The 15,639-nt window shown below is 48.0% G+C and overlaps 1 protein-coding gene across 1 annotated transcript in view; it reads left to right on the top strand.

Annotated features, from left to right (window-relative positions):
* The window catches only part of HTR3B (5-hydroxytryptamine receptor 3B), a 42,516-nt gene extending 35,935 nt beyond the window's left edge, over positions 1–6,581 (top strand). Inside the window, exons 8-10 of the mRNA XM_074337066.1 lie at positions 4,937–5,147; positions 5,284–5,466; positions 6,152–6,581. Of these exons, the coding sequence (XP_074193167.1) occupies positions 4,937–5,147; positions 5,284–5,466; positions 6,152–6,387 (630 nt within the window). The 3' untranslated portion in view covers positions 6,388–6,581. The remainder of the gene's footprint in view (positions 1–4,936; positions 5,148–5,283; positions 5,467–6,151) is intronic.
* The last annotated feature ends 9,058 nt before the right edge of the window (positions 6,582–15,639 follow it).

Genomic DNA, 15,639 nt, shown 5'->3' with positions numbered 1-15,639 from the left:
CAGGCAATCTGACTCCAGAAACTATGTGCCTAATTCTATATGATGATGACACACAACTAAACGTAATGCAGTATACTCCAGTCCATTTTTTGGCACCTGTCCACTGTGTGTTACTAGGCAAGTCACCTATATTAGGTTCCTAGGGCTACCATAACAAAGTACCACAACCTGGGTGACTTAAAACAACAGAAATTTATTCTCTCCCCGTTCTGGAGGCCAGAAGCCTGAAATCAAGGTGTCAGCAGATTTGGTTCTTTCGGGCACTCAGAGAGAATCTGTTCCATGTCTCCTAGTTTTTCGTGGTTGCTGGCAATCTTTGGCATTTCTTGGCTCGTACATGTATCACTCCAATCTCTGCCTCCATCTTCACATGGCCTGCTCCTTTGTGTGTCTCTTTTCTTCTTAAAAAGACACCAGTCGTATTTGATTAAGGGCACACCTTCTCCAGTAAGACCTCATCTTAACTAATTGATCCCATGTCCAAATAAGGTCACATTCTGAACTTCTAGGAAGGACACAAATTCTTGGGGGGCATTATTCAACTCAGAAACTTCTGCCACCATCTGGCTTCCAAAATGTCATGTAACATACATTCTACCAATCCTAATGTCATGCGGGAGACCCTGCTCGCTGTGCCATGTGTCACGCGGGGCAGCCTGTGGGGTCTCTGCTCCCGCTCCCCACATAAGAACGCAGGATATGGTGAGGCCAAAGTGGAACACCCACAGCCATAGATCGGGGAGTCATACCACTATAGTCTCACTGGAGGCTGGAGCCACACTGTCCACAACCTGCCATCCTAACTATAATCCGCGCTTGCTAGCCACCATCTTCTTGCTATCCCCCCACTTTTCTGCTCGCGTAGCCACAGCTGATGGCCATCCAATCACAGTTGATGGCCATTTACTACCTGAGTGAGCACCTTTCCACTTGAGGCCGAGAGCCTGGAAACTGTACTCCTGGCTCTGTCCCCACACCTAACATCCCCTAATATCTTAACCAATTCCACCTTCAACTCTTAAGATCAAAATATCATCTAAATATAAACTTAAAAAGATCCAAGTCTCATCATCTAAATCAGGCATAGACTCTGGATATGGTCCGTTCTGGGGTAAACTTCCTCTCCATCTGTGGACTTGTGAAACATCTAACCACCAGAATCTGGTTCCTTATTCCCTAAGACAGAGCAGGGGAGAGGGGTAAGGATGGGACCTGTCCTATTAACAGTCCTACCCACAATATTTAGAATAGTGCCTGATACTCTGTTCATGTTCAATTAATGTTTCTTGAACAAGGGACGAAAGGGCTTTGAGAATCAAATGAGATCATGAAAACAAAGCTTTTCTGAAAATTGTGTAATAAAATTAGCCTAGTCCATAGGTAACATCGCCCCTAAATTAACCTAGAGGCAAGGGCAGATCCTCTGTTCTTGAAGAAAACCAAAATGGTAGGTGCTATTTGGTCTGGCTGAGGAATGGGGACATCCTTGCTAAAGGTAAGAGAATGGATGAGGTCGTTTTTGAGGGCCTATCTTTTTTAAAGCCAAACATAGACAGGAGAGATTTCTTCTTTGTGTTATAGCCGAAGCTAATTGTCTATCCTTGTGCCTACATGTTTCCCCTCTACTTTCAGCTACTGTTGCTATTCAGTGAGAAATATCCTCCTGACAGGACTTGCTACATAATTTGTGGGGCCTAGTGCAAAGTGAAAATCCAGGGCCCTTGTTCAAAATTATTAAGAATTTCAAAATGGCATCAGCAGAGTATTAAACAGATGCAGGACCCTTCTAAGTGTGGGGCTCTGTGCAGCTGCACAGACTGAATGCCCATGAGGCCAGCCTGCCCCTCAACCTCTTAGCTCTTGCCACATCTCTCCCCCAGCAACTGCACGTTCTTGGAAATCAGGGGCCCTGAGGAGCCACACTGCCCATCCTTGGTTCTGGCCCAGATTTACCTTCACTCTCTGCATCAGCCTCTGGGTGGAGAGAAGTCATCTGTGCACGTGCTATTTACATAGGAACTTTATTTAAAGAGTACAACAGCTAATCTCAATTTTATCCAAGATACCTGGCAAGGTGAAAGTAAACTGCTCTTTTAAGAAGGAAAACTCAAGGCATAGAGAGGTTTGATACGTCACCTGAGGTCGCTCAAACTAGCACATGTAGGCACTTAGAACCTAGGGGCTCTGGAACCTATTCCCTTGACTACATCTGGACTCTTTCCACTTCACCAGTGTGCCTACCTGTACTTTTCTTTCGGGTGTATTCTTTTTCTTTTTGTCCCCTTCATGTAATACCCGTCATGAAGTCTCTAGGGTGTTTTCTGCTTCTACCCACCATAGATAGCAAGCTTGGTCATCACCCCACCATTGTCTCCTGTGGCCAGGTCACCAATAGCCTAGGCTGTGCCCACAATTCAGGACCCCCATGGGCTCTAACCATTTGGCTCCCTTCTTACTGCCCGCCCCCGCCCCGCCATCACAGCCAGCTCAGTCACAGCATGACGAAGGGAGCTAGTGAGGTGCAGGTTGATGACAGTTCATTTTGTTGTTGTTTTTCTTGTTGATTGCACTTTGGTAGAAATGTGTTTTAACCAAATTATTGCAAAGCAGTGAGTGTCGCTCTGGTTTAGATATTTGCAGCCAATTATGTTTAATGTGAGAGACAACAGCCAGACTACTATCCGCCAAACAGCTCTGGCCTGTCAAGCTCCACCGAACTGGGATATGCACTCAGACCCAATGGCTATCTCCCACCCCCACTCTCATCATCAAGGTGATGTCTGGTCTCACAGCCACGTTCTGACCCTGCCACCTTCTGCACCACTGCTGGCCTTTATCTTGCTTCTCTTCCAGAGCAGGAGACAAAGATAAGGAAGAAGAATGCAGAATTCCACTCAGAGGTCTGGTCAGATCAAGAGTCATAGCTATGCTGTATGAAAAAGAACTGGGCTTGGAATCAGAAGATGCAGGGCATGTGCCAGCTCTGCCACTTACTCACCTTACTTAAGGAGCTGAGCTTTAATTGTTACTATTTATAAAGTGGGGATATTATATTACCTGCCAAGAAACTCTCAGTGAGAATTAAATAAATCACACCACATGCATCTAGCACGCTCTCTGACATGTAGAAAATGTTCAATTGTTTTTGTGAATCAGGGAAATGGGAGATTTCAGACACTATTTTTTCCCCCCAAATCCAAAGGGGGAAAGGGCCTAGACCATTGATTTGCTCGGTAAACATTTATTGAATACCCACTATAAAATATTTTTGACTCTATGAGGGATTTAAAAAAAGTTGCTGCTTTCATCCTTAAAGGGTCCACTGTCTGGTGGAGGAAGCAGCCCTGTCATTACCTGGTTTCTCTCCAGGAAGGGTAACAATAGTTTGTGTTTATTAAAAATACTTCCAGTCACCATCCCAGAGAAGCTAGGTATAAAAAAAAACAAACGGCTACAATAATCATAGTAATTTTATGAGACTCAAATTCTCTGCTACAAAGCCCACTCAGCAGCTCTGTATGCCCAGCCACACAGCTGGCCATGTTACATGTCTTCAGTTGGCCCTGACACAGATCCACTTTCCCCCCCTCCTGCTTTGTGCTCCTGGAGACTGACCTGGGGCCTGCAGAGTTGGGATCTCTGGTGATGTTTGGCCAATAGGGGCCAGGGAGAGCAGTGACAGAAGATTGGAGTGAATGGGGTGCTTATCTCTCCATTTCCTTTCTGTGGAGTCGCTGCCAGGCTGGCTGTGTCCCTAAGAGGAAGCCACAACTCCTGTCCAGCAGCCCTCTCCATATAGCTTTCTCCTCAGGTCCCAGTCACATTCCCAGCCCTTGGATCCTTCAGGCCTAAGGGTAGCAACAGCTCATCCAGTCCCCACAAATCCCTGGAGCACTGCCCTCCTTTTTGTGGTTTCCCTATGCCCTGCTCACACCTTGTAAACAGTCCATTAAGCCCTCCTCAGATTTCCCAATTTAATTGTGCTGTTTGTTCCTGCCCAGACTCGACAGGCACACAGGTGCTAAGGAGCTCGCATTCCAAGAAAGAAGCTAGACTAACCAAAAAATAATACAATACGTTGAGTAACAAGTGGTTTAAGAAGAAAGATTTTGGTTTTAAAACAGTTTCTCACTCCCCAGCTGTGTGAGTTCAGACAAGCAAGTGCATCTGTATGAATCGCAGTTTCCCTGTTTGTAACATGGAGATAATATCCAGCCCTTAGAGTTGTGAGGATTGACTAGGACAAAACATATGAAATACTTAGTCTAGTGCCTGGCAAACAACAAATGCTAAATGGTAGCTTCTTCTTTTTATTATAATTATGTGGGGACAGAGCCCCAGAAAGTAGTTTACAGGCTCTCAGCCTCACGTGGAAAGGTGCTGGCTCGGGTGGTAGATGGCCGTCAGCTGTAGCCAGTTAGCCAATTAGCCGCTAATATAACTGCTGCGGCTACGGAGGAGAGCCGAGGAGAGGAGAGGAGCAGAGTCGAGGGGAGTGGAGGAGACTCGTCGGTCGGTTGGCAGAAAAACGGACAGCAGGTTGCATGTCCGGTGAACCCAGCCTCCAGAGAGACGGTAGTGGTATGACTCCCCTACCTATGGCTCCGTGGGTGTTCCTTTTTGGCCTCACCATATCCTGCGTTCTTATGTGGGGAGCGGGAGCAGAGACCCTGCAGGCCGCCCTGCATGACAAATGGCGCAGCAAGCAGGGTCTCCCGCACGACAAATTATTAATGTTAATATTAGCTTTATGTAAAAGCTTGAAGAATTTTGTTCTACTTTCTAAACCACAAAATAGATTCCTATTTCTAAACTACATAGACTTTTCACATTATGCAAAAATGTTGGGGCTTTAGGGCGAGTTCTTAGCTGTGGGTTTGGCCAGATGTCCATCAGCTTAGACCCTCTTTTCAGCAGAACCCTTGTCCCTGGCCAGGTGGTGATTCGCAGGCGCCCACTGGTCTACGTTGTGAGCCTGCTCATTCCCAGCATCTTCCTCATGCTGGTGGACCTGGGCAGCTTCTACCTGCCCCCCACGTGCCGTGCCAGAATTGTGTTCAAGACCAGCGTGCTGGTGGGTTACACCGTCTTCAGGGTCAACATGTCTGACGAGATGCCACGGAGTGCAACAAGCACCCCTCTGATTGGTAAGCAGCCTCGGGGTTGCCCAACACCCATTTTACATGACTCCTGTGAAAGACCCACTGCTGCACTTCAGACTGGGGGAGGGAAGAGGCCCCCGGGACTCCAGCTAATTTTACCTCCTCTGCTTCCTTCCCTCAGGTGTCTTCTTCACAGTCTGCATGGCCTTCTTGGTTCTCAGCTTATCTAAATCCATCTTGTTGGTCAAATTCCTTCACGATGAGCAGTGCAGTGGGCAGGAGTGGCCCCTCTTGTGCCTTCGAGGGGACACTGATGCTGATGGGCCTAGAATGGATCCCACAGCTCAGCTTGCTGGGGTGACAGGTTTGTGAGAAGCCTGAGGTCCCTACCCTGTCTTGCTTTGTCACTGTCATCACCAGTTCCCATTGGTGGAGCACCAAGCCATGTGTCGGGCTGTGTGAAAAATTTGAAACACCTGCCTCTTAGCCTCTGCGCTGCATTTTACATTACTTCTCTGGGGACTGAAGGCCGCCGCCTGCTGGCTTTCCAGAAAGCTTCATTTTATCTTGGAGGTCAGGTCCTCCATCCCCTTAGCTTGTTTTATATTCTAGGTTCAACCAATTACCTAAAGTGACTGAGCCATTGCCCCAGAATACTAGACTAGAGCTCTAGTGAGCGCACCCATGCACAATGTGTATATCTCTGGGTTCTAGTTGCTTAACTGGAAGAGGTTTAAGAATCATCCCAGCCACTCAAGCTCCAAATGAGTCAACACAGGCTGGCCCCTAGCTCAGAAAACCTCCTGGATGGATGTAGCCTAGACACCCTACTTACATGACACAGTTCTAGCATGTTCTTCAAGGCTTCCTTCAGCACAATCTTGCCTCTTTTCAGCAGGTAGGGAGAGAGTCTGCAACCCCAACTGAACCTACTGCCCAGTTTTGCCCACAACCTTCCCTAAAGGATGAGGCCATCGGCCTCAGTGGGAAGTCCAGGGGGAACGTTGATAGCCCCTGGTTCACCTGGGGTGTTTTCCTCTCTCACGCAGAAGCCACTGTCTGTCAAGAGCACCAGGATCAGTCAGGGACCCTGAAGGAAGTCTTGTCCCAGCTGCAATCCATCAGCAACTACTTCCAAACCCAAGACCAAGTGGACCAACAGGAGATTGGGTGGCTGGTCCTCCTGGAGCGCTTTGACCAGCTGCTCTTTCAAGGCTACCTTGTTGTGCTGGGATTCTACACCATCACCCTGTGCTCCCTCTGGGTGCTGTGGAGTGGTTTGTGAAGACTGAAGTTGGCTGGTCTCAGTCCACGTGCTCTCATAGCATGCAAGGAAGGTTGAAATTGGAAAGGAGGTGTGGTGGGTTAAAAAGCTGTCCAGCCCCTGTGGCCTCTTTTCATTCAGTTCAGGTGTGCACACCTAGTGAGCTGCTGAATGACCCAGGAGTAATGTAATCATGATGAAAATGCATACACAGTATGAGAAATGCAGTGACAAGTAAGCCTGCCTTCTTATCCCTGTTTACTCCCCAAAAGTGTTCACTATTAGCACTCTTTTAGAAAATTTTGAGGCATATACAAGCATATATGTACATTTCAGCAGGGTTTTTTTTTTTTTTTAAGTGTAAGATTCCTCCATCTCCCAGTCCTGTCTTGCTCAATTATTCAGTGTCATTCAACAAAACCTTTATAGAGTGTCAATTAAGTTCCAGGCATTGTGTTAGGCGCACCAGAAAATACAAAATAAGTTAGTCATAGATCATTCTTCACTTGACTTGATTTCTGAGGTCAACCTTGTATCAACCAGAACACAAAATTCCCACCATATCTGAAGCTCTTGTTCTACTATCCCAGTTGTGTCCGTCTTCCTCTGTGCTACCTCAGCAGTGCATTACTATTGGAGGGACTCCCAGGTGCCAAGGCTTCCAGGCCCAACCTAGCACAGCATTTAGTCAACACATACCATGTGTGAGGCACTGAGCTGAGCAATACGCTTAACACATGGCCCTTGGGTTAGAAGAGTTTATTATCTGCTATCCTTGTATTAGTCTACCTGGGCTGTCATAACAAAATACCACAGACTGTATAGTTTAAACAAATATTTATTTTTCACAGCTCTGGAGGCTGCAAGTCTAAGATCAAGGTGCTGGCAGGGTTGGTTTCTTCTGAGGCCTCTCTCCGTGGCTTATAGATAGCTACCTTCCCCATGTAACCTCACATGGTCTTTCCTCTGTGTGTGTGTCGGTGTCCAAATTTTCTCTATAAGGACACTAGTCATATTGGGCTAGGCCCCAAATAATGACCCCATTTGACCTTAATTACTTCTTTAAAGGCCTTATCTCCAAATACAGTCATATTGTGAGACACCGGGGGTTATGACTTCAACATATGAATTTTGGGGAGACACAATTCAGCCAATAATACTGACATAATTGTGGAAGCTGGCAAATCTAAAATCTGCAGGATAGGCCAGCTGGCTGGAGACCCAGGGAAGACCTGCAGTTTGAGTCTAAAGGCAGTTTGCTGGCAGGATTTCCTCTTCTGGGTGGGTCGGTCTTCCTATTAAGGCCTTCAAATGATTGGACGAGGCCCACCTTTCTGGAAGATAACCTGTTCTACTCAAATTCTACTGATTTAAATGTTAATCCCATCTGAAAAAATACCTTCACAGGAACATCTAGAAGGCTTAACCAAATATCTGGGTACTGTGGTCTAGCCAAGTCAACTCAAACTTAACCATCACCGTCCTGCTGGCTCCTTAGCTTCCTGTCTGTGCCCACGGCTACTCGTGCAGAATAGAAGAGACCTGATCACCTGGCACTTGGGTAACTAACCAATTTCTGGCTCATACGCTTCAGTAGTTAAATCTGCATTGATTAACCTATTTTATGGCAGTTCCTGTGTCTTCATAACCTGAATCCTAAGATTAGAATTCAGGCCTTCCACAACACTTCTCTCCTCTTATACTTGACTTTCTTCATTTCTCATTGCTTCCTATTACGGAGTCTTCTATCCAGCCAAGCCAACCTGCTTGCCATCCTGCTCAGGAAGGGCTTTATTTCCACCTAAGCCTCTACTTTTAGTTGACATACTCTTCTGTTTCACCCACCTGTATGTCACTGTCTGAGAACCCTGCTCAAAACAACCTTCTTACCCCAACCTTTTTCACTTGATCACTCCATGACTCTGTCCCCTCTTCTCTATCTTTAGTCTTGCATTAGCTTTTTTCCTTCTACCTTTGACCGTTTTGTAACCACGTGTGTGCATCATTTGCCAACAAGACCACATGCTCCGAGAACAGTAATCCTGTTTCCTATTTCTAGTTTATCGCTCATCTCTGCCCAGACCCATACAGAGTTTTGCTTATTATGGTGATTCTGCAGTAACTGTCACAGGGCAACTCATACCAGCTCGCTGATGATGGTGGGCATAGTTCTAGTGTGTTTTCCCAATTATGAGGGACAAAATCTACCTAAGGTCAGATACCCAGTCCCTCGGTGTCCCTCACTCAGGGCAGCCTCAGCAGTTGGTGGGTAGACGAATACATGGGGCTGAATGATAGTCCTCTCTCCTCACGCTGCTGCAGAGGATACAAAAGTCCAAAGCTGTTTGCTAGCAACTTTTTCCAGCACTAAAATTGCCTTTTAAAAAATCTGCCCCCCTCCATCCCCCCCGGAAGAAAAAGAATTTAAATTCAAACAGCCTTTACCTGCATCCTTCCTCTCTCATTACCTCCCAGTTAGTGCTCAACGCCAATTGTCCATGAAATTCCACTGCTGCTGTTAATGAAATGAGGAACATAAGAAGTTTGTGAACAGGAAGTAGCCATGCAAACCCCACCTGTTTCCCTCCTCACTTCCTACTTTCTACCACTGGCTTCCTCTGCCTCGACCTGCTCAGTTAGCCTCTAAACTGAACCCTAAATCTCTCTATATTTCCTCAGTTATTAGAGGAGAAAAAGGTCTGCAGTGAATTCCCCACTATGGAGCCTCCTTCCTTTCTAACCGTGTCTTGAAGAAAGCACCTGATTTTGGTCCTGGTTCCATCATTGTCTAGCTGGGGGACCTTGAGCTTGACTTCTCAGAGCTTCAGCTTACCCTATTTGACATTGGGGTTGCTTATACTTTGCTCATATCACATAATTTTGAGGATCAGATTGAAGCAATGTATTTAACAGCACTTTGAAAAGTAAATAATACATCACAAAATAAAAATAAGACCTGCCTGCTATCAACATATGGATTTGTCTTAAGTCTTTGGTGTGAGGTCCCACATCCAGCTACCTCTATCAGAATCCAGTTATAGGCTGTGGTTCTCTCCAGAAGGGCCTTGATTCCAGGTTGCCAAGGCCAAGGGCTAAAGCCATCACATGCCTCCTTATGGGGAACTTGAGTACTGGGGGCTGCCAAAGGGACATTCTGTTCTACCTCCATGCAGCTCCCCTCTTCCGAGAGAACATCTTCGAGTTTCTTTACATCAGCCTACAAGAAGCAGCCCTTCGGGAGTGAAGCCTGGCTCTGGCTACTAAGCTGAGCCGCAGTGTGGCCCTGATCCCAACACGGTACCCAGGAAGCCATTCTAAGCCCCAGGGTCAGGTCTGCACCTGAAACAATGCTGTTATTAACAAACGACACTAGTGACCTCCTTCTGGGATGGTGTCTCTCTGTAGTGGGAGGAAGATAGGGTGCCAGCAGCCCTTGTTTACAGAGCAGCTTTAGCTCAGCCCCTCCAAATGTTCATAAATTTCATGATTCCTGTTTCATAGGGAAAGGAAACTGAGGAACAGAATAAAAATGGGATTGTCCCAGCTGTGAATGCTCCTACCATCTGCTATTTCCCAGAATCTAAGGTAGTTTCGGCACTCACCAAGAAATCACAGCTCCAATTCTGGAGACTTCACTGATGTCTAGATAAAGAGTTAGTTAAGCACAGCCTCAAGCTAGACAGGCAGCCCTCTGCTCCTCATTACATCTCAGAATAAATTCCAAGTGCTGCCGTTGTGATTTCACATAGCCTCTACAGCCCTTTGCCTGGCTCTTGCTTAGGTCGCCTATGGTCTCACTCTGCTCCCAAGATATCCCTGTCTCTTCCTTGGGTTGCTAGAGGAGAAGAGCTTTTGTAGTTAAGAAGACTGAACCCCTTGCCTCTTACATGTCCATGACCCAGCCGTCTTCTGTGATCTGCCTTTAAGCCTGGGTGGGTCAGACCAGGGAGTAAACCAAAGAGCTGCCAGCTGACAGAAACTGCCCCTGACAGAATTAGCCCTGCTCTTAGCACAGCCTCAAGGATTCCCAGATCCTCTCACTTCTCAAGGATCTAATTATACATCTAAGGCAAGTTTAGTAGAAAGGGGCGGAGCTTAAATTTTTACCCTACTCTGTGGCTCTGAGGTGTCTAGAAAACTTCAGATCTTAGGTTTTCAGGTAAGGAGTTCCTTCACCGGTTCCTGGATGGTGTATGGTCACCCCTGGGCAGAGACCCCTATTCCCACATTCCCTCCAGGAAGGCCATGCCTCCCTGCCTGCACCCCGTCTGTGCCCTGGGGCCCATCTCAGTCGTTTCCCTGTCACGTTCCCTGGCTCACGCTCCATCTCAGCGGTCAGAGCCTGTCAGTCCTGAGTTATTTACCTGCCGAGACAGTAAGAGCTTCATAATTAGCTGAGCAACAGCATGGAGGCTTTTATGAGCAGCCACGCCCCCCACCACACTCTGGTGTCCATAATTGAAATGACCCACGCCAGTGATTAGATTGGGGGGCTGAGCAGCTCAGCATGCTGCCCCCAGCTCCCACCCCTGTCCTGTCGGGGGGGTGATGTAGTTAAGTTTGTGCTTCATTTGTCAGAGGCCATAAAGGAAGGGTTGCAGGGAGGGTTTCTGCAGGGGTGGGAAGGGACTGCTGGGCAGTACGCAGGCTCTGTGACAGCCAACAGACTCCAGATCTGGAGGTGGGGGTGCCTCCTGTTCCCCTTCACCTTGGCCTTGCTTCCTCTCCCCCAGCCTAATGCCAGGCTCCGAAGACCTGAAGCCCTCGCAGGTCTAGCGGGATTATCAGCCCCATTCAGCATCACTGGGGACCAGGCTGTATGTGGACAGACAACCCTTGGTCAGACCCCACTCAAGTCACCCTGCTAATCCTCTCCAGAGAGCTCTAGGCCGAGGACAGAAAGTGGAGGTGCCACTGACAGTTCCTTTTCTCCCCACCTCCCTCCTACCCAATCTTGGCTTCTCAGCTCTTCCTTATATAAACCTACTGTTCCACCCAAATTCCCTCCCTGCCCCCCCCCCCCCCCCCGCTGCCTCCTCCCATCACCTGACCCCTTGAGCACCAGGGCTGAATTTGGTCAAGTTGTGCAATAGCTGAAGTTTGCCTAAATTTCCTCCTTCTCCCTCCTCTTCCCTGCCCGCATCTACCTAGGGACCTCTGTCACCACACTGCCCAAAGGACCCTTCGTTGCTGTTCTCCTCCCAAGTTTACCTTCCTGAACATCATGCTCAAAACCAATCAGAATCCCTCCACTTATGCCAGTTCGTAGACAGTTGTTTAAAACTCAGCTATCGTCAAGTATAAATTGGTGAGCGAGGTCATGCCAAATTCTCACCTGGGACACATAACCTCGGAGGGGCTCAGCAGTAAGCCAGGTAAACTCAAAGGACCAGAAAGGACATTGCTCGTCTTCTAGAGTATTAGTTTTACTCAATATGGTGTTGTTAGGAAAATTATTTACTTTCCTATGAAAACAAATACTGATACATTTTGGTGAAGAAGCAAAAAATTAGAATTAAGATAAAACTTAAGATTTCATGGAAGCTGGAGGGGAGGGCGGTGGTGGTGGTGGTACTCCTTTGGTTATCTATACTCCTGCTTTAAAATACAGTGTATTAATACGTAGAAAATTTGAGGTATAGTAAAGACAACAGATCAGGAGAGAATTGACACTGAAAAGATAGTTTATTACTCACAGTTCCCAAGAGGAGCGTGCATGCCATGGGGTAGGGGTGGGGAAGGTGAAGGACTGGGGGGATCCACACAAAGAAACGCCAAGGTTGTTCGCAGGCACAACAAAAGAAAGTGGGAAGGGGGAACTGTGGGCAAGAGTCTTCACTGTGCTTTCTCTGGAGGAGCATGAGGCAGGGTAAGCAGGCTTAGGTTTGGCTAGTGTGAGTAACTTCAGCAGGCTCTGGGGCATAGTTGTCTGGTACCTGGCCTTGGCGTGGTTAGGGCAGGTGGACAGTGGCCTGGAGTATGAGACCCGATTAAGGAGGTGGTTGGGAGCGCGGGCTCTGGATTAGTTGGTTTGCATTTGAGAAATAAGCTGATGGGTGAGTTGTTTACTATCTCCAGTGGCTGACTAGCCCTGGGAGGGGCAGTCGCTCCCAAGTGAGCAAGGCCCTAGATGTCAAAGCATCAGGATATAGAAAATAAAAGGCATAGTAATACAGCTCATCTGCCTATCCCAGCAGTAGGCAGTCACATTTTTTTTCTGGGTACTTCAAAGCAAACAGGCAACAGAAGTCAACAGACTGACTCTAAGGGTAAGAATGTTGGGTCTAGTGTTAGAAGATATGAGTTTGAATTTCAGCTCCACCACTCATTAGGTCTGTGACCTTGGGCGAGTTACTGAGTTATCTCAGAACCTTAGTTTTTTTTCTCATCTGTAACTTCTGGGAAAGCTCTTTCACCGAGGCTGTGTGAGAATTGAATGAGATACAGTTTGTGAGGTCCCCAGCAGTGCTTTGCACTAGAGGCATTTAGATTATTATGGTTATTATTATTACTCACTACCTTACCACAGGGCTGTTCCAGGAACCCAGAGAGATCATGTATGTCATGCATGTGAAAAAACTATGTTAACACCAAAGATTTCCTTCTCAAATTCTGGTCCCTGGACCAGCTTCAGTACCACCTGGGAACTGGTTAGAAATGCAGAATCTTGGGTCCATCTGGACCTACCGAATCAAAATGAGAATTGTAACCAGCCCCCAGAGTTTTCATTTGTACACTATCATTGGAGACGTGAGGATCTAAGGAACGATGTAGGTAGAGGACAGTGGGAGCTCTAGGAGGGCGCCGCATGGCTGGCCCAGGAGCGAAGGGTGCAGGGACAGTACAGGGTCACGTGAGCCCGCCTCTGCTACCAGGGCAGCTGGGCCCACCAGGCACTTGCCAATCACTGTCCTCCACTCAGTAATCTGCCCTCCCCACAAGCAGAGATGTCAGGCACTTAGTGCAGCTGGGCGGCTGAATTATAGGCTGTAGGTAGGTGGCAGAGATGGCTCTGTGTGTGCTGCCCAAGGAGAGATGAGTGAGGGGAAAGGAAGGCCCCTTCCACTGTCCTCCTTTCCCTAACAGCAGGCGCCCTCTTTTCAGGAGAACTAGGGTGCCAGCACCAGCAATCCGGTGTCCCCTTCCCCCAAAGCCTACTCATGGCACAGGGAAACCCCTGAGCCCTCCTGCCTGCTGTGTCATGGCCTCAGCATCTCTAGGGATGTCAGTTGTGTGGCTCTTTGTCCTTGTGTGAGGAGCTTCCTCTAACTGACTTGCCTCTGTCAGATGTAGCCCCTTAGTTCACCCAAACCCTCTCCTCTCTCCAGAGCTTGATGTTGAGGACATCAGGCAGACGTAGATCTGGGACTGGAGGGCCCATACTGCAATCATTCTTCCTGTATCTCCGGCATCTAGTACCAGCCTGGCCCAGAGCACAGGCACGGTGGTTCTGGATGAAGGAACATGCACCCCAGTTTTCCTGAAAGGAGCCCAGCCAAGTTGCAGTGGGGGAAGCACCTTGCCATCATCTCATATCAAAGCACTGGGTAGTGGGGGTAGGGAGGGGGAGAACCCCAGGTGACAGGGTTGGCCCTGCTTCTGTCACCATCACTTATTACCCTGCCTCCCAGAGGTACCAGTGCTGGCACAAGGCGCCACTTAAGTAAAGCCGACATTCTGTCTCCTCATCAGGTCCCCAAGGCTGCCCAGGGGTCTGCTCTTCCCGCCACCTTGTCTCCACCCCAGTCCCTGGGACGATGAAAGCTCTATCCATCTGCCAGACCTTCCCCTTCTGGTGAGATTTCAAACACCCATTAGGTTTTATGGGCTCTGCTTCCAGGGCTACTAGAGATGGCCCTGGGGCTGCAGACCAGGTCCTCAGGGCCCCCTACAGCCTGCTGATCCGTGTGGCCACTCAGGCCATCTCCCCCTCCCCCTCTGCCCTCTTGCCTTTCAGCCACCATGATACTCTCCCGGACCCTTGCACCTGACACTAAGGGTACCTGGGCAGAGCCCAGGCTTATCACTGGAGCTTTGTAAGCTCGGAATCCCCTGCTTAGCCAGGGGTGTGTGTGCACAAGTGTGTTTGAGGCGGTAACACAAAGTTGGAGAGGAACTAGACCAGATCATTCAACACTCTCATATTGTAGATGAGCCAGAGAGAGGGTAATAATGAACCCACGATAATGATGACAATAGTAACGATGCTGATTACCAATAGCTACTATCTATGGGCCACTCACTGTGTGTCACCCATTGTACAAGGACTTTCCCATATCATATCTAATTTAATCCTCATGGTAGGGTAAATTCACAAGTGTAGAAACCAAGGCCCGGAGAGGTTAAGTAACTTGCCTAACATTACACAGTGAGTGAGCGAAAGAGTAGAATTTGAATTCAGGATTATCTGATGTAACATCTAGTAGTTTTAGTATCTAGATGTATCTAGTGTCTGTGGTGTTTAGAGAGGTGGTGATAATAACAAGTCCCTCTCTGTCAAGGGAGCTGTGGCAGTTAAATGAGCTGCCAAAGTAAGGAATTATTACTGCCAAATGCAGGGCCTGGAGGAGAACTGGGATCTTCTGCTTCCCAATGTAGTGTGCTTTCCTTGAGGTTTATCCTGCTGGAGGAGAGGCCCCTGCCCCAGTGCCCTGAGTTAGAAGATGCACACGCTGTCCTAGGCCGAATCCTGAGGACCCCATCTGCTCCTTGCCCAGGCTGAAGAGAAGCAGGTGGGAAGGTCAAGGAGAGGGGTCTGAAATGGGGTTGGGCAGCTGTAAGTCAAGTCTAGATGGACAAGGTTCAGACTTGAGGAGGAGGCTGGCGAAGGCTGGCACTGTGGAGCCCGTGCAAGGTGTGCTGGTCTGGGAAAGCCATGGGGCTGGTTAGAGGGTGGAGTGGAGGAGGTGCGGATTATGTGCCCAGCACGGGGAGGAATTCTCTTTCAAGGAAGATAAAGAAGATGATGGGGAGGCAGTCATCTAGACCTAAATTAAAATCCTGGCTCCACCATTTAATGGCTTTGTGACCCTGGAGAAATTAATTCTCTAAGCCTCAGTTTACTCATCCGTAAAATAGGGAAAATGCTGTCCAACACCTAGAATGAAGGTTCTGCGAGTATTTAAGACGTAGTGATTGATCAAAATGCAGCCCCCTTCCCCTTCCTGTGTTCTGCCAATCACTTCTAACTGGGAACTCTGGGCAATTTACTGATTGTCCTTTATAATAATCACAGTAATAACAACAACAGTGACCAGAACTTCCACTTACTGA

This window comes from Rhinolophus sinicus, linkage group LG06 (genome assembly GCF_036562045.2).
Source record: "Rhinolophus sinicus isolate RSC01 linkage group LG06, ASM3656204v1, whole genome shotgun sequence".
Taxonomy (NCBI): domain Eukaryota; kingdom Metazoa; phylum Chordata; class Mammalia; order Chiroptera; family Rhinolophidae; genus Rhinolophus; species Rhinolophus sinicus.
The sequence above is the reverse complement of the archived record's forward strand: the minus strand, read 5'-3'. Positions and strand labels throughout refer to the sequence as shown.